The sequence below is a fragment of the Halichoeres trimaculatus genome, unplaced genomic scaffold (assembly GCF_033239565.1).
Source record: "Halichoeres trimaculatus isolate MK-OKI-2021-1 unplaced genomic scaffold, fHalTri1.1 fHalTri1_scaffold_23, whole genome shotgun sequence".
In the NCBI taxonomy this organism is placed as follows: Eukaryota; Metazoa; Chordata; class Actinopteri; order Labriformes; family Labridae; genus Halichoeres; species Halichoeres trimaculatus.
Window position 1 is genome coordinate 18,044,810 of NW_027437201.1, and position 24,984 is coordinate 18,069,793.

General features: G+C 40.5%; 1 protein-coding gene across 1 annotated transcript; it reads right to left on the reverse strand.

The window, feature by feature from the left end:
• Window positions 1-7,388: 7,388 nt before the first annotated feature.
• On the reverse strand, window positions 7,389-22,763 carry grb7 (growth factor receptor bound protein 7). The gene is made up of 15 exons (XM_074663090.1): window positions 22,612-22,763; window positions 19,442-19,616; window positions 18,790-18,916; window positions 14,422-14,578; window positions 14,079-14,200; window positions 13,534-13,608; window positions 13,226-13,363; window positions 13,034-13,144; window positions 10,978-11,076; window positions 10,801-10,884; window positions 10,559-10,675; window positions 9,691-9,748; window positions 9,516-9,603; window positions 8,930-9,023; window positions 7,389-8,853 (listed from the first exon to the last, which is right to left on the reverse strand). The coding sequence occupies exons 2-15, from the start codon at window positions 19,609-19,611 to the stop codon at window positions 8,707-8,709; spliced, it is 1,587 nt and encodes a 528-aa protein (XP_074519191.1). The 5' UTR covers window positions 19,612-19,616; window positions 22,612-22,763; the 3' UTR covers window positions 7,389-8,706.
• Window positions 22,764-24,984: the final 2,221 nt, after the last annotated feature.

A 24,984-nucleotide genomic window follows, 5' to 3' on the forward strand; every position in this document is an offset into this window, starting at 1 on the left:
TTTTGAATTTTTGTTTTAAGAAACGTAAAACTTGTCCTTTTCTGACTGACTGAAACCAGTCTTTGTTGAGAAAATGTACAAAACTCTAAGGGCTGAATGTGGCAGCCTTCACACTTCAGTGTTTCACCATTACACAGGAAGTTGCCATTTCTGTAAAAGATAACGTTGTGCTTTTTAATTTTTTTTTTTTTAAGATCCCATCTTTTTGTGATTGTTTGGATTCAAAGTTAAATAAAGTTGTAAACACACACGGAACAGTCTGATGTCATAAAGAAACATTCCGGAACACTGCCTCTGTTTTGTCATAGAGGGCTGTAGATTGATTCCCATGTAGAAGCCACAATCCTCATTTCCTACTCACTCTTCAAAGTCAGCACACTGTGTCTGCTTTCCTGAGCACTTGAGAAAAAACTTACCAAGTACAACTTGCAAAGTCTTGAAAAAGCAGTCGATACTTCCACTATAACAGCAATGAACAACTTCAACTCTATATTCGTCTTTGCTGAAGAGGTTCCACTGCCAGAGAGCCCAGAGCCAGGGATCCTGTCTCGCAGTCCACCACCAGACACGATCTGGTTTCTCTCTGAGACTGAAGAAGTGGCCTTATTGCTGGCTCAGCAGCAGTTAAACCAACGGGCTTTTAAGGCTCCACTTCCTCCAAGCCCTAATAAGCTGGACATCAAAGATTATAAAGAGGAGCTGTACCCTGACATGGCAGGGTTTGGGTTTCCTTCTCTGGAGGATGAAGATGATCCAGCTCTTGATGATGAAGTGGCAGCATTGTTCCCCAAGGCTCACAAACCAATGCCTTGGGAGGTCCCACTGCCTCTGAGCCCATGCATGTTTCCTGCTCCAGAGGAAAAGATCCTTGGTCTAATACCCCTTGATGTCCTGGCAGAAATTCCTTTACCAGCAAGTCCAACACCTGCTGAGACCATGTTGGACTCTGGACTGGATTCAAAGATGTACCCTGACTTCAAGATCATCAGGTTCCCATGTCTGGACGACTATGATAACTCAGCTGTGGATACTGAAAAGGTAGCGGAGTTCTCCAGGGCTCAAAACGTGAAGCCTTGGGAGGTCCCCCTGCCTCCAAGTCCATGCATGTCTCCAGCTCCAGAGGGAGAAGTCAGTGGTCTGCTGCCAGTTGACATAATGGTAAATATTCCTTCACCAGCAAGTCCAACACCATCTGACACCACATGGACTAGTGTCGTCACAATACCAAAATTATGATTCGATAGATACCTGCCTAAAAACTTTCAAAACCGATACTCAATCGATACTATGGCAAAAACCTTAAAACATCAGATAATTAATAGAATAAGCAGCTTGAAGGAAAGGCCGCCTCAAGTGAGTTTTATGACATCTGTTTCTGTGTCTGTGGGGCTAAGGGAGATTTTTCAATTGTACATATAAACATAAATACTCTAAAATGTACCTGTGTTATTTAAGCTCTTACAGGTATACAACACTTCAGTGTCTCCTACAGGTTTCTATCATTGTTAAAGATAGAAAACTACTTGTCACTTATTTAAACTGTGTCAGCACCACACAGCTCTGTGACTCAGGGCTGCATGTGCTCTACGCAGCTCATGTGTTTATGAAGCTAAATATTTGTAGTTTCATCTACAAGTGGTGAACTAGTTTGCTGTCACAAAGCAATTGACACTCGTTACACTTTTGTGTTTTGTGAGTTTGAATCTGTCACACTTGCTCTTGAAGGAGGTGAGGATGCTGAACAGTGAAGCACCTTATTGTAGTGTTTCCTCTGTGTGTGTCGGAAGAAAGCCTTATAAACGGGCTTTGATACATCCAATAGCTTACAAAGCAGCCACAACTATCAGCTTTGAAATTTGATTAATGCCAAATTTCACTCCATGCACCTCCTTTTTCAACAAGCTGCGGCCGGTTCACAGGAGCGCTGAAACTTGAAGCTAATGTCTGTAACTCCATCCATACGTTTACATGCAGCTTAAGAAATCAAACTGTGAGGTAGTCAGCACAAGATTGGATGATTAAGATGCACGATAATAACTTTGTCGGACTAAAAATGGCCGAGCATCGATGCACAGAAATAATACTGGCTCACTGTCTAACTTCACAACAACACACACACTTTGGAAAGAGAGCCAGTCTCCACCCACTTGTCAGAGAGGAGAGAGGACCCAGCTCGGTGGCTGCAGACTCACAATTGCCTTGATCAAAATGTCTCTGATTTAGACGAAAAAAAATGCCTTGGGGTATCGATACTTAAAACACGTGGTATCGTTTACTTTTTGAAAACAGGGGGTATCAGTACTTTTTCAGTATCGGTATATCTTGCAACCCAACGATGGACTTTGATTCTGATTTAACGATGTGCTGTGCTTAACAGAACATTGGGTTCCCAAGTCTGGATGACCACGATGACACACCTGTGGATACTGAAAAGGTAGCGGAGTTCTCCAGGGCTCAAGACGTGAAGCCTTGGGAGGTCCCCCTGCCTCTAAGTCCATGCATGTCTCCAGCTCCAGAGGGAGAAGTCAGTGGTCTGCTGCCAGTTGACATAATGGTAAATATTCCTTCACCAGCAAGTCCAACACCATCTGACACCATAATGAACTCTGGATCTGATGTAAAGATGTACTCTGCTTTACAGAACATCGGGTTCCCATGTCTGGACGACCAAGATGATCCAGCTGTGAATAATGAAAGGGAAGCAGTGTTATCCAGGGCAGAAAATGTAAAGCCTTGGGAGGTCCCTGTGCCTCCAGGTTTATTCAAGACTCCTGCTCCAGAGGGAGAAGTCTGTGGTCTAAAGCCAGTGGACATAATGGTAAATATGCCTTTACCAGTAAGGGGCCGTTTACACGACAATGGTTTTAGGGTGAAACGGAAAAGTTATGTTGCGTTTCAACCTCGCTTTACACGGAAATGGTGTTTCAGCTGACCTAAAACACAATCTTTTGGAAACCGCCTCCAGAGTGGGAGTTTTCTGAAATGCTGATGACACTGTTACCGTGTAAACAGTAAGTCGGCACTTTTAGTGGAAACGCTGACGTCACACTCCGCTACGCGCGAGCACATATAACAGGAAAACGGTACCAATCCTCACAAACTACCATGTTGTGCTTGTGCTGCTCAATCTGCAGACTGATTTCCTACAAAATGTGCATCTGTCGCTCCACTTTTGCACTTAGTATTTTCCAATACACCAGATGATCGGCTCAACTCTACTTCGGTGGAGATCTCCCAAAAGCGACTTCTAGACAAGACAGTTATGGCTCCACCTACAGGCCTGACATGCTTACAACAGCGTTTTCAGTCCCTCAGTGTTTCCGTGTAAACCCTGATTTTTTTCCACTGCGTTTTCAGACGAAACATCATGTAAACGGGGCCTCAGTCCATTTGACACCACAATAGACTCTGGATCTGATGTAAAGATATACTCTGCTTTACAGAACATCGGGTTCCCAAGTCTGGAAGACTATGATGACCCACCTCTGGATAATGAAAAAGCAGCAGTGTGCTTCAAGGCTGAAAATGTAAAGCCTTGGGAGGTCCCCCTGCCTCCAGGTTTTTTCAAGTCTCCTGCTCCAGAGGGAGAAGTCTCTGGTCGAAAGCCAGTGGACATAATGGTAAGTAGTTCTCAGCAGCAAGTCTAACACCAACTGACAACACAATAGACTCTGGATCTGATGTTAAGATTAGACCTGGGTACTTCTAAGAACGTCATGATTTGATTCAATACTGATTATTTTGGTTGCGATTCGATTCAATACTGATTTAAATGCTTTGATTAGCGATCTTCATGCCTCATGTAAACATATTTGGTTTGTCACCTCACATTTTGGGGCAATAAAACAACCCAAATGTCAGACTTGAAAGCTGAAGTAAGTGGTTTTATGCTGCTGCTGCTGCTGCTTTGGCTGCCATTTTTTTGTTGTTTGGTCTCTCGTAGCCCTTGCCACAACACTCAAATAATATGCACACTCCTCGAATTTGCATGGCAATAAATTGATTCGTAGGATTTGCTGAATCAATATTGAACTGGGCAAGGCAATACATCGGTATTTCTACCTACCCCTGGTTAAGATGTACTCTGCTTTACAGAACATTGGCTTCCCAAGTCTGGACGACCATGATGATCCAGCTGTGCATAATGAAAAGGCAGCTGTGTGCTTCAAGGCTCAGAAACCAAAGCCTTGGGAGGTCCCTGTGCCTCCAGGTCTATTCAAGACTCCTGCTCCAGAGGGAGAAGTCTCTGGACTAAAGCCAGTTGACATAATGGTAAATATTCCTTCACCAGCAAGTCCAACACCATCTGACACCACAATGGACTCTGGATCTGATGTAAAGATGCACTCTGCTTTACAGAACATCGGGTTCCCTTGTCTTGATGATGACACTAATGATCTGCTGGATGCTGGCACCAATAAGCAGAGACACCAGGATACACAAAGGATCAGGTTTCCTTTCCTGGGTGACATCAAGGACCCAACAAAAGCAGCACTGCAGAAAAAGCCACTTGGAGGATCTAGAGTCAAAAATCCACCAAATGTTCAGTGGCTGGTACCTCAAAACCCTACACCAAATGAGCTGACTCTTCCCAGAGGAGGGGGCCCTGAGAGGAGGTCAAGCCGTAAAAAGAGAGTAGGGATGAAGCCGTTTCCTGGGAGAAAATGATCCCACTATGGCTTCGCAGGCTGCTGAGTGAAGGGAGGTTTAAACACCAAAAAGGAAATCTCCCATGATGACACAATAAGTCATCTTTTTAATCCATGGACAATAAAAAAACAAACAAACAAACAAACAAATAACCTGTGGTTGAAATCAAAGTTTGTTACTGTACAGCTTGAAAGGCTGAAAAACTCAGTTGTTCACTTTTCACATTGCAATCGGTACTCAATGGTACCAATTTCCTGTACTTTTGTGTGTTTATGTGTTATTTATTATTTATTTGTTTACTATTAAACTCTCGAAGTTGTTCAATTTAACATATTGTGTTAACATGTGTGTGTGTGTGGGTTTGCAAAGTATGTTTTAGTGCTGTTGACTCCCATGCATGAGCTGCCACCATGTCTCAAAGTTTCTTCTTCCCTCTTCTTTTACTTCATCTGGTTAAACTCACTTTTGTAATCACCTCCATGCTTTTAAACATTCACTCTAGGATTTTTGTGCACTTTTCTTTTCACTCCCAGACATCCCTTCTCTTTGTGGACCATCACGATCAACAAAAACACTGCCTCACAGATAAAACTCATAAAGACAGGAGTCCAACAGCACCCATGGCCTGATTCTTACTTCAGCATAGTAATCATAGTGCACAGTTTTTGGTTTCATTTTACAATGCACCAAATATTTACACCTTAAAATGTTTTGGGCCAAAGTTGTGCCTTCATTATTTTATCATTATCACATTAAAAATGTCAGAAATGCTGCTACAAGCTGCATTAAGAGTTGAATGAGCTGTTATCTTAATTGTCTTTATTTTTAGTGAGTACATAATACTTAATAGCAGTTAAGCTTCATTTAAATTCAAAATAAATTAATTGATAAAATTAGGCAAGCAAAGCATTTATGTATTATTATTTGGTCAAGTGTTTCTAAAAAAATAATAATAATTTTTGGTGTTTTTAGTCCGAGGACTGTCTTTATTTTCAACGAGTTTACGTAAATTTTAAAATCATTTTAAAAAACAACCAATTTCAGAAAAATTGGTCCGTGGACTCAACTTTGTTTTCACAAAAAAAAAAATATATAAATTGTATTTGACTATGAAATATGCACAAAGCAGCACTCTAGAAGATTACGTTCATTTTTTTAAGTGAGTTTCGCTTGTTTTGGTAGACTGAATGCTAACAACAAACTGCTACAGAAGTTCTACTCACCGCAACGTGCTAATTCCTCCACTCGGTTAGCGCCGGAAGGAAAGAAATAAAACTATAACAAAGCATAAAACTGAAGCTCTTCAAGCATTTTCCACCCTTTTCCGTCTCTTTGTGAGCAAATAAAAGCATGACACTATTACAGAAACCATCCATTGTTGTTTTTACGTCCCTCCACTTGACGCACCTGTCCCGGATTGTGTCACGTGACAGGCACCGTTAGGTAATTTAAAAGGAAAAACAAAAACACTACTGCTTTTAGCAAAAAAGACACGACGCCACATCATTTTTGCTCTTGGTTCACCTTTTTTAATATTTATCATTACCTATAAATCAAAAGCTACGTGAAAAAGGTGAAAGTTATTGTAAACTGTTTGAGCTTCGTTTAAAGCTTCGTTTACGTCATTAGAGCTATTTCAAACTCTTTTCAGACTTTTTTTTTTTTCAAGTTTATTGACATTTGGACATAAACAGAATGCTGACCATATGATATCAGAATTAAATTATCAAAAATGTCGAACAACAAGCAACAAATTTCCACAAAGAATGTTAGGGCTAATGGTTTTAAAAAAAATATGTATTAACAATAATACAAAAGGTTAATAAAAGACAAGGTAAGATAAGATACACTTTTTTTTAGTTCAATTGAAATTTACAGAGTTACAGCTGCAAACAAGAAAGTGTGAGTGTTGGTTAATACAGGGACGTGAACTTGTGATGCCCTGGTTGCCAAACAAAATCCCAATGGACTCAATGATTGTCTAAATATATATATATTTTTCCATCTTTTAATAAAAAATAAATTGAAAACTTTTTTTTAACATTTTGTGAGCGAAAGTCCTGCTAATTTTCTCTGAGATTATTTAGGAAGAGATGAGTGGCAACAAAATTGTGTCCTAAGAAGAAAATGCAGAACCTATTATTTATATTTAAGTTGAGCACTTGAGTGTAAAAGAATAAAGTTATTTACTTCAAGATGCTTTAGATGAAAGATATCTGACTCTCTGGAGAAAAAAACAAACTTGACTCATCTCTGAAAAATAACCTACAAAGTAATAAAAACCATAAAATATTCTTCCGGCGTTTACATTTCTGTCGCTCTGAACATTGAAGGGTCTCATGTGGATCACTGATTTCCTCTCTTTCTGAACTCTGACAAATTAAATCAGCCGTCACTGGAACGTGCTGCACACTTTAGAGCCCTCCTGTCCAAAGCGTATCCCCTCTGTCTCTCATTTACCCTTTGGTTCACCTGGCCATGTAGGCCAAAAAAATTAGTTTCCATGGAAACCTGCTCCGCAGGGAGGAAGGGGTTTACCCGAGCAGACTGGTATTTAACGACACACACACTAACACGGAGAGTGGGTCAGTGGGGAGTGATGGGGTGTTTAGCTCCTGCAGCAGAGGACGTGTGATCTGCTCAGACTGCCAGGACTCCTCACAAACCTCCAGGCGGACTTTCATGTGGCTCCACCAATCAGGCTGCGAGGACTCAGGCCAGTGTTTCTTTAAATTCAGACGAGTTTGGGGCTGATAATGGTTTCATAATCGTCCAATTTAAACAGGGGCAGAGCTGCAGAGCTTCTATTCTCGGGCAGGGAGATCAGAAACAGTCCGTCTTCTTACATGCTTTTCATCTCGAATAAGAAAAACATCATTTTGTACGAATCAATACACAATTATTTATTTAACATTTATAAAACAATCTGTAAAGAGCACAAAAGTATATGTATAAAAAGAACAAACTGTGTCTGTTTTAAAAGAAATGTGAGAAAAGAGGGGTCTACACATGGTCGTGGACTGTTGCCAGATCTGAACGGAGAAGTTTTACATGTAAGTGCAAAAATTTTAAGCAAAATGGCAACATGTATGACAAAAACTCATAGGGGATCATTTTGAAGAGCTACCTCAGATTTTGGCAGTGATTTTATCATCATACAGGGAAAAAAAGGTCTAAATCAAGCATATCAAACAGTCTTATTAATACTTTTAGTACTTTTTCCCTGAGCTTTAACCACATCTTGCTCTCCTCGCAGATGATGCAAATATAAAATGTGTTTTTTTGGGTTAAGATTCTCTTCTCTTTCTCTGTACTTGCATAAGTTTTTATACACACATATAAAACATGTTCATGCGTCACAGGATTATCACAAATTCCCCTTTACCATCATAGTGCAACAATCAAAGAGTCTCACAGGAAGTACAGCTGGAATGAAAATGCAAGATTGTTTTTAAGGCACTGAAACACTAACAGTCATAAATGAGGATTTAAATGCTACATGATTGCAACCTGGGGTGTTTTTCATTAACATAACACATTTAGCTTTGACTCAGAGCGCCCTCTGGTGGCTAGAGTTGATCAGTTCTTCTGCTGAAGCCACTATCAAACACTTCCTCCCGCTGCCCCTCATCACAGTGCACTCATGGCCGTGTGAATCTGAATCAAAGTGCACATCAACAGCTCCCCAAAGCGCTAAAACGTCTGTCCAGCACGGCTAATTAAGTCATCTCCACGGGGGCCGGCTCATTAATTAAGAATAAAAACTAAATCTCTGTGTGGAGCTGCGCATGTCGTCAGAATATAATTAAAATAACCAAAGAGAGGAGGGGCGGACAATATGCTTCGTATCTGGCTTCCCAGGAGTCCACGTCTTCCAGCGCTGATAACATTATCACACACCTTTGAACCGCTCCGGCACAGAGTCGAGTAATTGCTCCTTATCATCTGCGCTTAATAGATATCAATGCAATCAGAGGGCCCGGGGTGAATTAAGGCTCTGGGTGTCTGATCCTGGACCAGCAGGGCAGAGGTCACAAACAGGCTTTATATAAGGATTCAAAGTGCTATGCAGACACACGGGTGTTTGAGGCAGACGGGGAGGATGCCTTTGTTGATTTGATGAAACTCGACCAGCTGCAGGAGGTCGATGAAGAGAGTCAGGCCGTCGTCCATGGTGAAGTACTTCCTGCCTCCTTCTTCACACTGCAGAGGCAGAAAAACACATTCAGAGGAGATCCAGATGAAGGTCAGTCGGAGTGAGAAACTGAAGGTAACTCACAGGAATAACCAGGTAATGTTTGGTCTTCAGTTTGTAACACAGAGACAGGACGAAGCACTGAGCATGCTGCTGGCTCTCTCTGATGAGAAACATCCTACAAACAAAACACAAACAGTTCAAATTTAATCTTCTTTACATACATTTTCACACCACAGCTCAACCATTCAGCGTTTCTATTGTTCCCTAACAAACACAACATGGGATTGCGGCCGTCTTGGATTTGAAAAGCACGTCTCTCATGTCGGCTTCGGGGCTGCTGCGCGCTGTGTGATAACAGACATGTCGCAGAGCCATCGCGTGTCACTGTGTGTGACACTGTCGCTCCGTTAGTCTCTGTGTCAGACTGTTGGTATCAGCTTAGAAGCGTGAGATTGAGCGATGAATCTCTGGTGAGTCACTGCAGAAAAGATTTGATATGCCAGCAGAGAGAAGTCATCAGCTTGTATAAATCATCAGCAGCCTGATGCCATTTTATGCCTCATTTCAGTCGATCTGTTTGAGTCTGGATCTTAAATTTTGGACAAGTGAGCGCAGTCGGACTGAGAGAGACATCACTGGATCAGCTGGTGTCCTTTCCTCCACTCACCCGTCCACCAAGCCCTGCTTCTCTATCAGCCTCTGTGCCTCCTTCCTGGACACACCTCCATGAAACCACGGCTGGGACTTGTGAATAGCTGCAAAAAGAGTGCAGGAGCATCAAACGCAGAGCAAAAGCAAACACAGGTGACCTGGATAAAGTCTCTCTTTGCTTTAAGACTTACAGGAAGGTCTGGCTGCAGAGCTCAGGTTGGGAAGGCTGCACCTCAGGGCTTCTCTCCTCTGCATCAGTGACAGGACAGCGAACAGAGAAAGGTCAAACACCAAAGATATGAGCAGGGTTTCATCCTGTATTTCATGAGTTTCATATAAAAAATAAGCTTTAAAAATCTTGATTCATGTGTTGTGTTGTTTTGAGTCTGTTTCGTTTTTTTGTTTAACTCCCCAAAATGTTGTGTTTTGTGTTTCTTAACCACTTTTTGGATCATTTGTCCATTATTCTCAGGGTAATAAAGTCTTCCTCGCTGCAAAAAACTGAAATCTTATCAAGTGTTTTTGTCTTATTTTCAGTAGAAAATGTCTTTTTAGACTTAATATGAGCTACAATCACCAATGGAACAAGAAAACAGTTACTTGTATGAAGATAGTATTCTTGTTTTAAGCAAATTTTGGGGCAAATTTTATTGTACCATTGGCAGAGTAAGTAATTCTGACCCCAGTTTTTGTCTTTAAATAACTTGAAATAAGACATTTTTCTGAACTGATCAGTTGAATGTGGCTCATATTAAGCCTAAAAAGACATTTTCTCTTAAAAATAAGACAAAAACACTTGATAAGATCAATTTTTTTGCAGTGCTTTGCCTCATGTAATGTCTGGGAATATTAAAAATAGTCTTTCCTGTTACTTCCTTGTGAGAACTCTCGTACCAATAAACCCACTTGAACTTAATTGAATTTGTTTCAGCACATCGTGAGTTCTCCAGGTTTTCATGAGCTCCTTTGAAGTAAAGAAATTATCTTTTAGGTTAATTAATGTTCCCTCTGTTTCCCTTTCTTATCCTCGCTGTCCCCCCTTTAATCCCCTCTCCTCACCCTCCAGGCTTGTCCCTCCTCCATTTCAGCGCTCTGGGCTTCTGTCGGGTTCTGAATGACCCGCCCGCCCGCCTTCCCAGAGAAGTCCATGGCCACCAGGCTGGCTTCAGACTTTGACTGCACAGAAACAAATCCAAAACATGTAAAATGGATGTTACAGCCGGTCTGATGTGTATAAGAACAATTTGATTAATTTATTCAACAACATAGAGTCGAGCTGACACCACATGATGACGTCTGACCTTGCTGTCGGAGAGTTTGGGTCCTTCGAGGCAGCGAGGAGCCGACTTTGACAGCTGGTAGTTACATTGGAGCTGCTTTCCATACTGAACACACACACATTGACAAAACACACACAAAAGTTTAAACAACTTTTTTAACTTAAACAAAAAGACATAAAGGAAGATTGTTTTATCAACCTTGAAGAGTCTGAAAGCAGACGTCCAACACGTTCTTGTCTGTTCGCTCTCGGCACAAAGAATCTTCAGGTCCTGGGCACGCACTGGGTTTCTGGACGGCTGAAGATCAAACAACACGAAAAGAAAAGGTTGACACTGGACGAAAAACCAGATCAGCTTACCAGGAAGTTGATAACATCTGCATCTAAATCAGGGGTCAGGGAGCCACATTATCTACTTTATTTTCACAGCGAAGACAAAAAAGTGTATAAAATTCCAAACATAGTAAAAATCTTGTGTTTATAAAATTGAACATGTGGTGTCTTAGTTTTTTATTTTCAGTAATTTTGCAAATATAAAAAAAAAATGAAAAATAAGTAATTTCATTGATTTGCAAAATTTTCAAAATGTTAATAAATTGCATTATATTTCAAAAAGTTTTCAAAAACTGTAAAAAAAAAAATCTAAAATTTGCATTTTTTTTAATGTGGAACTTAAATAATTTGCAAAAAAAAAATCAGAAAAATGAAATTTGCTAAAATTTAAAAAATTGATTTTTTTTCCCTAAATTTCAAAAAAGTAAAAAAAAAAAAAAAATTGAAATTCAAAAAATTTTCAAAAATCTCAAAAAATTCAAAGCTTTATTGCAAGAGGTGATGCATATTTAGTTCAACAAAATGTTAACATGTTTTTTTTTTTTTTTTAGTGTCACTGTCTTTAATCATCAATACCCTCTGTAAGAAAAACAAAAATCTTTTATTTTAATCACATTTTTAAAGCGTCAAGGAGCCATTGCAAAGGATTCAGAGCTGCATGAGGCTCCAGAGCCACAGGTTGCAGACCCTTGATCTAGATGCTTTTAACACCACCAATACTGCAGATTTAAAGTCTTTAAAGTCTATTTTATCTACTTCTTTAACAGTTTGCTCAATGTCGTGCAACAACCTTCAGTAAAAGAAATACACTGCAAAAAAAATGGAATCTTTTCAGCTGATTTTGTCTTATGTCCAGTAGAAAATGTCTTTTCAAACTTAATAGGAGCAACATTCAACTGACCAGTATAGAAAAATGTCTTGTTTCGAGTTGTTTAAAGAGAAAAATGAGATCTGAATTGCTTGTAAGTTAAAAAAAATCTGTCAATAAAACAACCCTGAAACAAGTTACTTGTAATAAAACACTGTTCTTGTTTTGAGCAAATTTTTCTCTTGTTGCATTGGCAGATATTTTGCACTTCTTATAAGCAATTCAGATCTCATTTTTTTCTTTAAATAACCTGAAACAAGACATTTTTCTGGACTGATAAGCTGAATCTGGCTCATATCGAGCATAAAAAGGCATTTTCTCTTAAAATAAGACAAAATCACTTGATAAAATTTCAGTTTATTGCAGTGTACAGCTGTTGCAGGATTGGAAAACTGCAGTTCCTTGAGTGTCCACTAGAGGCTGCCCAGAAAGCAAAGGAATCGCTATTAGAGCTTGAATTACAGAGCTTATCTTTAATTCTGGGATTTTAAGATTTTTTTTTTTTGACAGAGGACATTGGGATGCCTCAGATCAAATCAGGACTGAGACTCAATCCAAAGACCACATGGTGCACATCCATACAGGAGATTAAAACATCTTTCCACTCTGGCACAACTTAGTTTTGCTCTCTTTCCCTGATTTGGGAGGTGAATTATTTTATAATTTACTCACGTTGATTATTTCAGGGCTCAACATGTCAAACAAATTGGAACTCAATGGATTCAGAACGGTGTAACAACACCAAATAATGCTTTAAATTGACTGTGACATAAATCTACTTTGCAGAAAATGACTGGATGTTTTTTTCCCTGGAGTTATAAAAAAGTCTGAGATCATAAATCACTGTGAAAGCTGCAGAACAGAGACTCAAATCAGAGATTATCCTGTGCTCTTTCTGCTGCTTACGTCTGAAGAACATCGACTACACGATCCGAAGAATGACACGAACGCTAGGAGCTCAGAGGGACCCCAGGGTGACACAGCTCTGTAACTATCCTCTCAGGTTTCTGCGTCATTGTGTCTTAGAGAGGGGACGCCTCAGGGGAGAGCTCACCTTTATGCAGAAGGTGAAGTCTGTCGGCGCTCCGTACAGTTTACGACTGTTCACCACCGTGTACACGTTCAGCTCGTCCAGATCGGCCACGTACTGCAGGTGACGAGGCTCCTGTGGAGAGATCGTCATGGTTACTCGTTTCTGTCTTGGTTTGTTTTAGTTTTCTACACTTTGTGAGGAAGTTCTGCTGACCTTGGAGGATCCTTTGGTGGAGCAGTAGAGTCCAGAGCGTCGGAGGAAGAAGTAGACCTTCTTCCAGGCTTTACGGCTCGGTTCTTTCACGTGAAGGAAACCCTGAATCTCTGGACACGTCCCAGACTTCAGCAGATTCTGAGGAACACAAACACGGCTTTATTTCACCTGATCTGATACTGCACACTTTAACACCGCTGCATCCTCAGACCTTAAAAGAAGCCTGGAGCAAAACTGTCTGCTGAGGATTTATGGTTCATATGTTCAGGGACATGTGTGTTTGTGTGTTGCTGATCTCCTGATTTCACCTGGATGAGCTGTGATGATGTCATCCCTTTGCCAACTTCGGCGCTGTCAGAGATCATGGACTCTGGGAAGAAGAGCTGAGAGAGGAAGAGGAGGAGGAGGAAATGGATGATTAAGATCCTTAAGTAAAGTAATTTTTCAGCCTGTTTGAGCTGGATACAGCGAGAGTTTGATCTTATGTGTCTCCAATCTGGTTTTCTGTTGTGCCTCCTGGAGGCAGTATGAGCTCACTGAAAAGAAAACCAGTGGGAGTTCCATCAAAACCAGTTTCTTTGAGCAAAGTGTCGCTTTTGTTTCGAGCACAGGTGACAGACTAATCTGATGTAATGAAACACCCGAGGCGCAAAGTCAGAGCGTCTGCATCGGCACGCAACCTGTCAATCACTCGGGTCATAATGCAGCATGACGTCAAGGCTGTCAGTTTCTGCTGTTCTGACATGTTCAATAAATCCTCCGTGTCTGCTCTGGGTGCTCTCTCTTACGTAAAAGGAGATCTACTCTGTTGAACGTTTGCAGAGTGAGTGTTTTTACTGTGGCGGCTTCGTACCATCGGTTTCCTGAAGAACTCGTACTTTGCGTAGTTTTTGCAGAAGACGAATCTTGTGTCGCCTTTCAGGGACCAGGTGGCCTGAACCTCCAGGACGACCTCGTGGTCCTCGAGACATCGCTCTGAGGAGACACAAAACAGTTTGCCTGCTTTGAAACATTCCATTACATCAATCATGATGTGATTAATGATTTCACATGTGGTTTTTTAAGTTCCCCAACAACCTGAGATAAACTCAGAACACCTCAGGGAGGTTTCACAGTTAGCCTCCTCCTCCTCGCTCCACTGAGGGATGAGGAGAGAAATCAGGGTTTGAATATTTGAGAAAGAGAATGAGTGTTACCCAGGCCCAGGGTTGGATAGAGTTCGAGCAGAGCCCAGTTCTCCTGATCGCTGCAGTGAGCCGTCTGCACCAGGAGGTGACACACCTCTCTGGCTGTGGCTCCAGGAGAAACCCACACAGAGCGGCTGTAGCTGTCCTCTCCGTACACTTTTATCAACTGTAGAGCACAAACAGAAGGAAGGAATGGATTAAAAACTTAATAACAGGATATAAAGTGTGGGAATATACAAGAACTAGAAAGCAGTCAGAGAGCCAACACTTAAGTCCGACTTTAATGTTATACTTCCTTTCAGCAGACTGTCTGCTACAATTTGGTGTTAGTTGCAGGTTTGTACGATAATTTGTTTCCTGACAGTGTTGAAAATTATGATGACCCAGTACATTTTTCATATTCCTGATCTCAGTATCCAGAATATTGCCAGGATCTGGATTGTACTTTTACATCTGTCAGAAATTATGGTGACCTTGTCTTGTATTGTTTTGCAAAGCAATCCGACCATTTATGGTGGAGTAATATACACATATGGTGAAAACTGCCCTATCCACTGGGAAAAAAAATGGAAATCTTATCAAGTGTTTTTGTCTTAATTTCAGTAGAAAATGTTTTTTCTAGACTCAAAATAAGCCAAATCCACCTGACCAGTCCAGAAAAATGGACGTCATTTTGCTCGGCTCGAAATGAGGTCGCCACGAAAACTGCTCCCCTTGGTGGCTGGCTGCAGTATAGGTAAAAAATCCATCTCCCCAGTCATTCCAGATGGGCTGTGGTCAAACTTTTAAAAATTAATACTCCTCATAGAAATGCTTCTCACGTCTGATTGTTGTGGTGGCTTAAAGATATCATTTGGCTGTCTTGTATTCAAGTCCTCTTTTTTTCTGAAAAGTTTTGTTTTCATTAGTTATAAGAGGTTAAAAACAAGACTTTACGTCACATTCAACGATAGCTGCTGTTCTCATGTATTTTTTTCAGGGACTGTAAAATATGTCGGGAGGTAGAGTCAAGAAGTGATAAGACTCTCGAAAGAAAAAAATATATATTATTTTTGTCACCCGGCTCCACTCAGATTCTCCCAGAATCCCTCACAGTCTTTACTGCGCAGACTCTGGCTGCACAACTGCTTCAATGGCTGCGCCTGTGACGGGGGAATTTTGGCTTCAAAACCTACAATGGTAAATGGCAGAGCCACACTGTCCACTCTATATACAGTCCACAGTATGAATTGCTTAAACCAAGAGAAAAAAATCAGCCAATGCAACAAGAGAAAAGTTACTCATTTTTAAACATTATTCTAGTTTCAAGCAAATTTTCTAGTAAATTTTTCTTATTCCACTGGCAGATTTTTTTTTTTACTTGTTACAAGCAATTCAGGCCTCATTTTTGTCTTTAAACAATATGAAATAAGACATTTTTCAGGACTAGTCAGGTGAATGTGGCTCATATTAAATCTTAAAAGACATTTTCTACTAAAAATAAGACAAAAACACTTGATAAAATTTCTATTTTTACAGCGCACAATGAATAAAGAGTCTTTTCAAAAAAATCCTGGATCCAAACGGTGATCCAGATCACCTCCAAAATTTGATAACTTCTGCCTTATCCTATTTTGAACATTTCCTGAAAATTTCATCAAGATCTGTGTGTTACTTTTTGAGTTATGTTGTTCACAGACAAACAGACAAACTCTCTCAAAAAACATGACCTCCTTGGCGGAGGTAATAATTCAAAGATAAACGCTCTGAGGGTTTTAAGTGCAAAAGGTAAAAAGATGCTACAGAAATACTCTGAAACTTCCTCCTGAAGAGGTGCAGGGTCAAAATAATGTGTCACATTTATGCTGTTGGTTTTACTACAGCAGTTATTTTTCCAAATATACTCCAACATAACTGGGTGGGCATGTCCTCCTCCCCTCACCCTTCCACCATGAGTCCAAAGTGAGCGCTCAGAGAGCATGATTTCTGTTTCCAGTGTCTGAACATTCCCTCACAGGTAATAGCACAGCTTTCACGTCTCATTCTGCGTGTCAGAAGCTGCCTCATAAAGAAACATCTCTTCTTTGGACACTCTGCCCTTCGTTTCTGCATCTGGCATGAAAAAAAAACAGGAGATTTAAGGAGCAGCGATGCGTGCTGTGTTCTGTCTGTGTCCCTGATGCTGCCGTGTGCTCTCAGGTTATCCAGCGGTCAGGATGTTTCTCAGAGCGTGCTGCTGTCTGACACAGTGTCTGGATCCAACCGTATGTCTCAGAGCAAAAAGAAAACAAACCTGCCCGACCAGAAACCTGCGGCTGTCAATCAGCAAGGCCTGACTGGTTGGACGAGTGCCGGTGTCAGGCAAGACAAATAATGACTAAGTATCAACCCAGGGGAGGAAAATTCCTCGACCTAGACCGTGCTGTGCAATATCCGGTCCGGGGGAGGTTGAGGGAAATATCCCCCTCTTTAAGGAGTAAATCCTGAGTTGGAGAGCGAACAGTGTGGGACCACAGCAGAGACTCACTCAGGTTAGAAAGAACAGAGCGGCTGCTTTTCATTTTGTGCAATTGAAGAAAAAAGAGCTTTCAAAGCATCAGTTTTATGAGACAGCTGCAAACGAAGAAGACGAGAAGGAGGAGGAGGGGGAGGAGGGGGAGGAGGAAAACATGCAGAAGGACTGTGCACAATCATATATAGTGAGCATGCAGCTAGGTGAGCAGGACACAAAGCTGCACCTGTTCACTCTCAGACGAGTTCAGACACATCAGCAGGTGTGAGGGGGTTAACACAGCAGAGACAAATACACTTCAGAGGATAAGGCTGCAGATTTTTACTCCTCTATTTCTTTGCAATAAATTTTATCTTTCAGGTTTTTGAGAGGTCCACAAAGACCACAAATAAATTTTTTAAAGAGCAGATCCTAATCAGGAGGAAACAGAGCATTCACTAGGGGACTATTTTCAGTGATGGAGGAATTTAAAAAAAACTGAAGACAGATAAACTGATCTTTTTGACATGGATCTAATTTTCGTCCTGCTTTAATTCTAGATTCTAAATCTCTTCATTGGAGCATCTTAAAGTGAGAGATGTACTTGCTGTTAACCATGCTTAGACAGACAAAATATGCTTCTTTGGTGCATTTGTCGTGCACATCCTGAGAAATTTCAACACAGTCTAGCTGCAGACCTCCACCCTCAGCCAACTCTCTTGGAGGCTCCACCCCTCCACTGTCAGAGGGAAGTGACGTCAGGATATGAAGTAAAAATGTAAAAATTAAAGCTGCTTTCAAAGTCAGTCAAGTTTTGATTACTTTGGTTAACTTGATTCCTTCATAGTGCTGCATTAAGAAAAGAAAATGTATGAAATGCATTTCTTTAATAACACAACATGAATTGGTGGGCACCTCCATTTGGTGTAATAATCTCATTCTCATTTCCTCATTTGTTTCACATTCCAGCTATCTTAGCTTAGCAGATGGAAAACAGTTTCCCAAGAAAACTCTAATTCAGGATTTTCCGCTTAAAGTGATACTCCGGGATGGAACAAGTTGGGTCCTATCACAAGGTTTAGGGCAGAAATTACCCCTACAGCAGTGTTTTTGTGCAGCAGAAGCCCAGAGCGCTCGCACCAAACACCCCCTCCCTGCTCCTCTACCTGTTTCCTCTGCACTCAGACGGGGCCACATTTTACTTGACCAAAAACACAAATAAACGGACTCCCACCGAAAAAATCTGATATCGGTCTGCATTCACGCTTAAAGAACTACTAAAGAACTGAACACATACAGAAATGTACATTACTCTCTCACAGAAGATCCCTATTCAATACACTTAACATGTTTTACATCTCCTAATATAACAAAAGCAATATGGAAAGAATAGAAAAATTTGGGTTAGCTTGATGCTAACATGTATGGTAAATCGCATTTATATGCTAGCGGTTAGCATATATTGATAAATTTGGTTTTAAACCAGAATTTCAGCTTTTATCACAGAAACATATCACAGTTTGTCTCTGTCACTCAAAACTATTAATTTCAAAATACTAATACACAAATGTTTTTCAACAGGAAAAAAAAATATAACTTACATGCTGGCTTAAGCTCAAATTATTGCTATTACCACTTCAAGACACTAGATGGCCTACTTCAGTCAATAATGGGTTACAAAACAATAATATGTGATTTTTTAATTTATTTTTATTGAATTAAGTCCAGAGATATTCAAATCCACTGACCCTTGACAGTAGAGGTGGTCTCAGAGTGGAGCCTACAAGAGAGTTAGCTGAGAGTGGAGGTCTGCAGCTGGACCCCTCTCAAAATTTGTGTGATAAGGATGAACAATCAATATGTTTAAGGTGGTTTAGAGAAGAAAAGCAGCTTCTTACTAAACTTACATGTTTGTCACTGGAGGAAGGAGGAAGTGAGCCGAGGAGGACTGGAGACTTTGAGGGGCTGCACAGCTCTGGGAACGGGTTTGGTATGGAGGGAACGGAGGAGGAGAATGACTCGACACCTTTCGTCCTGAAAAAGTTAAGAGAGGATTTTATTCAAGCTTATGAAGTAAAGTATCTCATTTCTGAGATAAAATATGATTCTGGATGATGCTTTTGTTGCCTTCCTTTTTCAGAAGCTAAAAACTGAGTTTCATGGTGTAACTCAGAGAGCAGTCCTGGATTATTGGGCAGTATGTCACGCCCTGATGCTCCAGATATTCATGTGTGTTTAGCGCGATATATCTGAGAGGATAAAAACACAGCTGGCTCTGTCTTTAGGGTAAAACAAACACAGGTGATGTGTTTAAATAAAGAAACTACACCACAGTGTGTGGAGTATCTGCACACACCGTCCAGCCCTCTCTGCAATCACTGACTTTGTCTTTGAGGCGGGGAGTGTCTCCCACAACAGAAACCAGCCATCACTTTACACATCACATGACTCACGGCCTCATGTCATGCGTGAGATGAGTCAATACGGCCTCCTCTTTCAGGAGTCTGTTGACTCATGTCCACTCTGCGTGAGTAATGCGTGTGTCGGTGGCGGTAGTACCTGTTTGAGGTGATGAGGATGGGCTGGGAGCGGCGGACGGACGGAGACTCGGTCACCAAAGGGGCCAGAGTGAGAGTAGAGCTTCCTAACAGCGAGTCCGCTCGTCCCGGCTTCTCCGTCCTCTCTGAGGCCTCGAACACTTCCGTCCAGGGACCGGCCACCTCCATCATGACACCTGCAGAGGAGGAGGAAGAGGGCAGAGGTCAGGTTGTGGCAGAAAGCCGGGAGCTCTTTAGTGAAATCCACATGCAAACTACGAGCAGCTTTTATCTGGACACAGGAGACGGAGTGTAGGAGTGTCCTCACCACAGGATTCAAAGCATTTCTTTTATCTTACAGCAGAATCATCATCACACACTTCTTCCTGAAAGTCACCACATTAATATCTTTAAATCCAAGACAAGGATGTTGTCTGGATGCTGTTTGTATGAATTCGAAGAATAATATTCAACACACACGCATAGGGAGAAGGTGTTGACTTGAAGTGTGTGTGGAAATTCAGGTTTGTATATTCCTCTGGCTCCGGGCCATGATTAGTCTATTTTGAGAGAGGAAAATATGACTGCAGCATGTTGTTTTCTTGTAGCGCTGTATGTGAATGTGTGTAACGTGGTGTTATCCATCAAGACGGTGACTGCAGCTGTCACGAACGCACCGCTCTGGGTGTTTATATTGGCTCACGCTGCTGCAATAAAGGAAGAAAAAAAAACGCTGCCATAGAAAATCACCTGCAGAGAGAAAAACATCACCAATAAAAGACTCAGAGTGAAACTCATTGTCTGTCTGCTTGTTTTGTTCCATGTGCACAATGACTCATGTCACATCAGGAGAAACAAACTGAACAGGGGGATTTTCAATAATTAGAAACGTTCCTGTCTGCCATATCAGGAGATATAAAACCATATACTGCTTTACTGACCGTTTACTCATCAGATAACCAGTGGATATTCATTTTTAGGCTTTATACCATCTCAGCAGAGACCAGTGGAGGACATTGGTGAAATTACATCAACATTTATTGCCGCCACTGTTTACGAGTCTGTAAACATTAACTAACTAGCACTCGACACTGAAAACAGCAGAGTATGGCTACTCTTAGAGACGCTGCATTCCATAACAACACCAGAAAATCATTATTCTGTTTTCTAATAATCAGATCTGGACTAATAATTTGACAAGAAATGAGTATAAAAAGAAAATACGTTTGCAGGCATTTGGTAGAGCTAAATTTTTACTTTCAGATAGGGATGGGTACCGAATTAGGTAATCTTATAGCTACCAACCGAATTCTGTCAAAACTACACAGCATCGATTCATTTAAAACCAAAAGGTAGTATGTTTAGGTACCTAAATGCATCCTTGTGACTGTGAGGGATTGGAAGAGTAGGTGATTTTCCATGCTGGACATGAACACAGCATTACAAGGTTATATATTGAAGAATAAATTTGTTAAATTGAATTTTTTTTATATTTCATTATTGAAAAAATAGATATTTTTCACCACATAAACCCAAAAAAGTACCGAAACTTGGTACCGTTGAGTACCAGTACCTATTGCCAGGTACCGGGCATCGGTACCGTATCGTTTCAAATGTGAAAGGTACCCATCCCTACTTTCAGAGTGCATGTATGGCTCAGTGAGCATGCAAGTCTCATTGCAGCATGTTATTCCCACTGTTCCCACAATACAAGACAAAAAATACCTCCAAAAAACGAGCCAAGAGAAAATTTGTTGATCCCGAAAAGGACAATTAATCCTGAAGGGAACATGCAGATCTGAGCTCAACTGTCTGATAAAAACAAGTTATTAAAGAATAACTTTTCTGAGATGAAGGCATGAAATCACTAAGCTGTTTGTCTTCTTAAAAACTGTTGTTGGAGACTTGTCTTAAATCGATCATGTGATATTAATTTCAACTCAATCACCCAGCCCTGTTTCAAAATAACCCTCACATGCTTTCTCCTGACAGTCTCCAGGAGACAGGGTTTGTTGTCCTGTTATTGCCGTGTAGCTCATGCAGCACATGCAGCGTAAGGAGGACAGGAGGCAGCCTGCAGGTTCAGAAGCACAAACACACACACACACACTGCTTTGATCACACACACAGTTTGCAGCTGGTGTGTTTAAGTTACCTGTCACAGACACAAAAACTCTGCATGCAGTAGTTTGTGGTTTACAATCTTCCCTCGGCAGATAAAGGTGTGTAAACAGGTGAAGCTTGAGTGCATCTGAGAACAAAAGCTGCAAAACATCCAACCTGTATTCTGTTTAAATCATAGCTGTCAAATGTGTTTCTTTTTGCGATCGATTACTGTAAAAAATGTACAGAAAGGCTGTTTCTTTTACGTGCTGTCAGTTTTTTGATAGTTGAGTCCTGGTATAAATCTAACAACACAGTATTTAAACTCTCAATGGAGCCATATTTTTACACATCTGTCATTTAAAAGCAACTAAACAAGTAAAGACACCATATATTGACACCTGAGTCTAATATAGTTGTTTAATTTTTTTTAAATTTTATCAGTGAAAAGCTGCATGAGACTAATAAAAACAGCCTTTCAGCCTCAAGTTTCCTCATCTCTACAGAGCTGATCGGTCCACATTTCCTCAACATGCTTCTTCTAAACAAAGCAGGTCAAACAAATAAAGCTTGTGGGTATGCTGAGCATCTGAGACATTGTAAAACACTTGTTATCAGACAACTAGGTCCCCACAGAGTCATTAGCACTGACCCTGTGTGCAGTTTGCCCTCTGGAGTACAAGCAACACAAGCCCACTTTAGGCCCTCAAAGTTTGATTTCAGAAATGTTAAATTACAGTTATTGCTCTGGCACACGCTGTCTCTTGTGACTTTGAATAAAATGTAGTAAAACCCAGATCTACAAACTGACTGATGGCAGCTTTCTAAGGCTACAATCTAAGCTAATCTAAACACAGGTGTAGGCAGAGCGCCAAACCTCAAACAGAAACTGATAGAAACAGCTCCTGTGTCGTCGATACGTTAAAAATGACTTCAAAACACCATAAGGAAGTTGTTCCCTGTGATAAAAACAAATTCGGCCAACTTCGGCTAGCTTAGTACCTTAAAATCAGCTTTAAATTCGCGGTTCAGGTCAGTCTGCACCTGTTGGGTTCAGCTTAACAGGATTTAAGACACATTCAGACCTACCTATAAACTTTCTGTGGAGAGTCGGCAGGTTTCAGCTGTCAGACATCGTGTTAGTCCAAAAGGTGATGCTAAACTTTGTGTTATTGAAAACAAAACAAGATGCCGTGCCACTACTCAGTGAAAGAAGCGTTTTCTGAGGAGCGGGAGGGAGGGGGCGGGGTCAGAACATCAGGTGTGTAGCGTGACCACGCCCCCTTTTAAATCAGCGGTAGCTGGGTTAACAGTTTTAATATTTTTTATTTTTATATTTTACTGATTTATTCCTATTCCTATACAATGTTTGTTTATTTATCTGGTAAATTCATTCTTAAATTTTAACTCCAATATGGTTTAGACACTATTCCCAAGCCTTTTTATTTTTCATCTAGCTTTTATTACTTATCAATTCGGTTGTAAATATTCATACACTGTTATTATAATGATCCAAACTCATTAGTGTTAAAGCAGCCCCTTTTTCTTTCTTTCTTTACACAATCACTGACACACTGGATAACAAGAATAAACAGTTATGATTCATTAACATGATAGACAATTGTATATCTGTTCTAAAAAGACTTGGCTTTTTTTTTTTTTTTTTTTTTTTTTTTTTGTAGTTATTATTTATTTTTGAGAGCAGCTTTAACCAATATCAGCTTTAACATGGACGTTTGAATCTGGTTTCAAGAGAATGATGGCTCTTTGTTTCCCCCTGGTGGTTTGTATCTGAACAATTGGGGACAGCAGGAGAAAAAGAGTAGCAAAGAGGAAATAAAAGGGGAAGAGGCAAAGAAGCCAGAAAATCAAAGAAAGAAAGAAAGAAAGAAAGAAAGAAAGAAAGAAAGAAAGAAAGAAAGAAAGAAAGAAAGAAAGGGTAGCAGAATAAGAAAAGGGGAGTCAGAGAAAGAAAAAGGAGAGCAGGGGAAAGAATCATGTTATGCCATGTCCCATTTCCTTTGTTTCACAATTTTCTTTGACCCTATTAAGTTAACTTTTGTTCAAATCTTTATTTCCTTTCCCATCAACTTTTGGCTACAAGTATAGTTTTACTTATACACTTGTGATAATTATGCCTTTGTGCAGACAATAAAGCTGATTGAAAAAGAAAGAGAAAGAAAGAAAGAAAGAAAGAAAGAAAGAAAGAAAGAAAGAAAGAAAGAAAGAAAGAAAGAAAGAAAGAAAGAGAAGCTGTTTGGCATTCTCTCACTGAGTAAATTTTAACCCCGGGATCCACCAGAGTTAAATTTTTACAGACCTGAGAAGCTCACACAGAGAGACAGAAACGCACATCCGGGTATAGACACAACTCTTTCTATGGGTCATGACTTCATGAGGCAGGTAAACTGCTTTATTAAGTTTACAGCTGGATGCTGCTTTTAGGACATGCTGAGATAAAAACTCTGGATGGTTTGTGGGGTTAAAAAGGTACAAATGTGGTTATTGAAGCTCTGTCACCTGTTAAACGTTCATTTTCTAAAATAAAGCTTTCATGTCTTTGACATAAAAAACCCTCTTTGTCTTCTATCAGTTTCATTTCCTTTACCGCTCTTCTCTCTTTAACTGTAACATCTAACCTCTTGGTCTAGTGGTCTGTCAGTGCTGCCTTTGTGTTGTGCTGTGACCTTGTGTTTGTGTCTTTTTAACCTCCTGAGTTTGTGGCTTTATCAAAGCACTCTTAACTCTAAGCTAAGAGAAGGAGGAAGAAAAAGCATTGAAGCCACACAGACAAAAGTACAAATAAGAGTCTTTCCAAGAACGGGCTGTTGGATCAAATCATGTTTATTAATGTGTTCAGGAAATCCCCACAGAAACAGTTTACAGGGGAACTTACAGATTTACAATCATTCTTGACAGAAGTGCCAGCTTTACCCCCACGGTTCGACACTGAGAACGCCTGCTGAATCACGTGACCAGTTAACTGCACACCCTTTCCCCCAAAACAGGTCTACCACCAAGTCCTTAAGCTCACAGACGAGCTACTGAAAACAGAGAGCGTGCTTGTCATGTTGGTCTTTTCAGTCAAAAAGTATGCAGGGCTGTAATGTGTAAAAGGAGCCTGTAAGAGCCCGGGCATTAGGACTAGCTTTCCTCACCATTCACAGTTACAGAGCCTTCATTTTTTCATATTTGGTGCCAATCCTTCATCCCAACCAGAAAAGATTTAACAGCTGAATGCTTTGATGCTTATTCAGAGTAAAAACTACCAACCGTTTGTCAAAATCAAAAACAGGCCCTGGAGGACACACTACTCTTCAGGATTTGTCGTACTGCTCGGATGCATTTGGTTCAAAGTACAAATAGAAATGCTAAAACTAGTTACAGAAAAAAATACACACATGTAACATCTCTTAAAGGAATAACATGTGAAGCTCGTGTATGTATCAGGACACCTGTGTC

What these genes read in the sequence shown, in the direction of transcription:
- grb7 (XM_074663090.1), bottom strand. Translation starts at nt 19,611, where the DNA reads ATGATGGAGGTGGCCGGTCCCTGGACGGAAGTGTTCGAGGCCTCAGAG. An exon ending in ATCCTCATCACCTCAAACAG is followed by an intron (nt 18,917 to 19,441) that starts GTACTACCGCCA and finishes TAACTTTTTCAG; the next exon opens with GACGAAAGGTGTCGAGTCAT. An exon ending in CCACCAAAGGATCCTCCAAG is followed by an intron (nt 13,145 to 13,225) that starts GTCAGCAGAACT and finishes ATCTCTCCACAG; the next exon opens with GAGCCTCGTCACCTGCAGTA.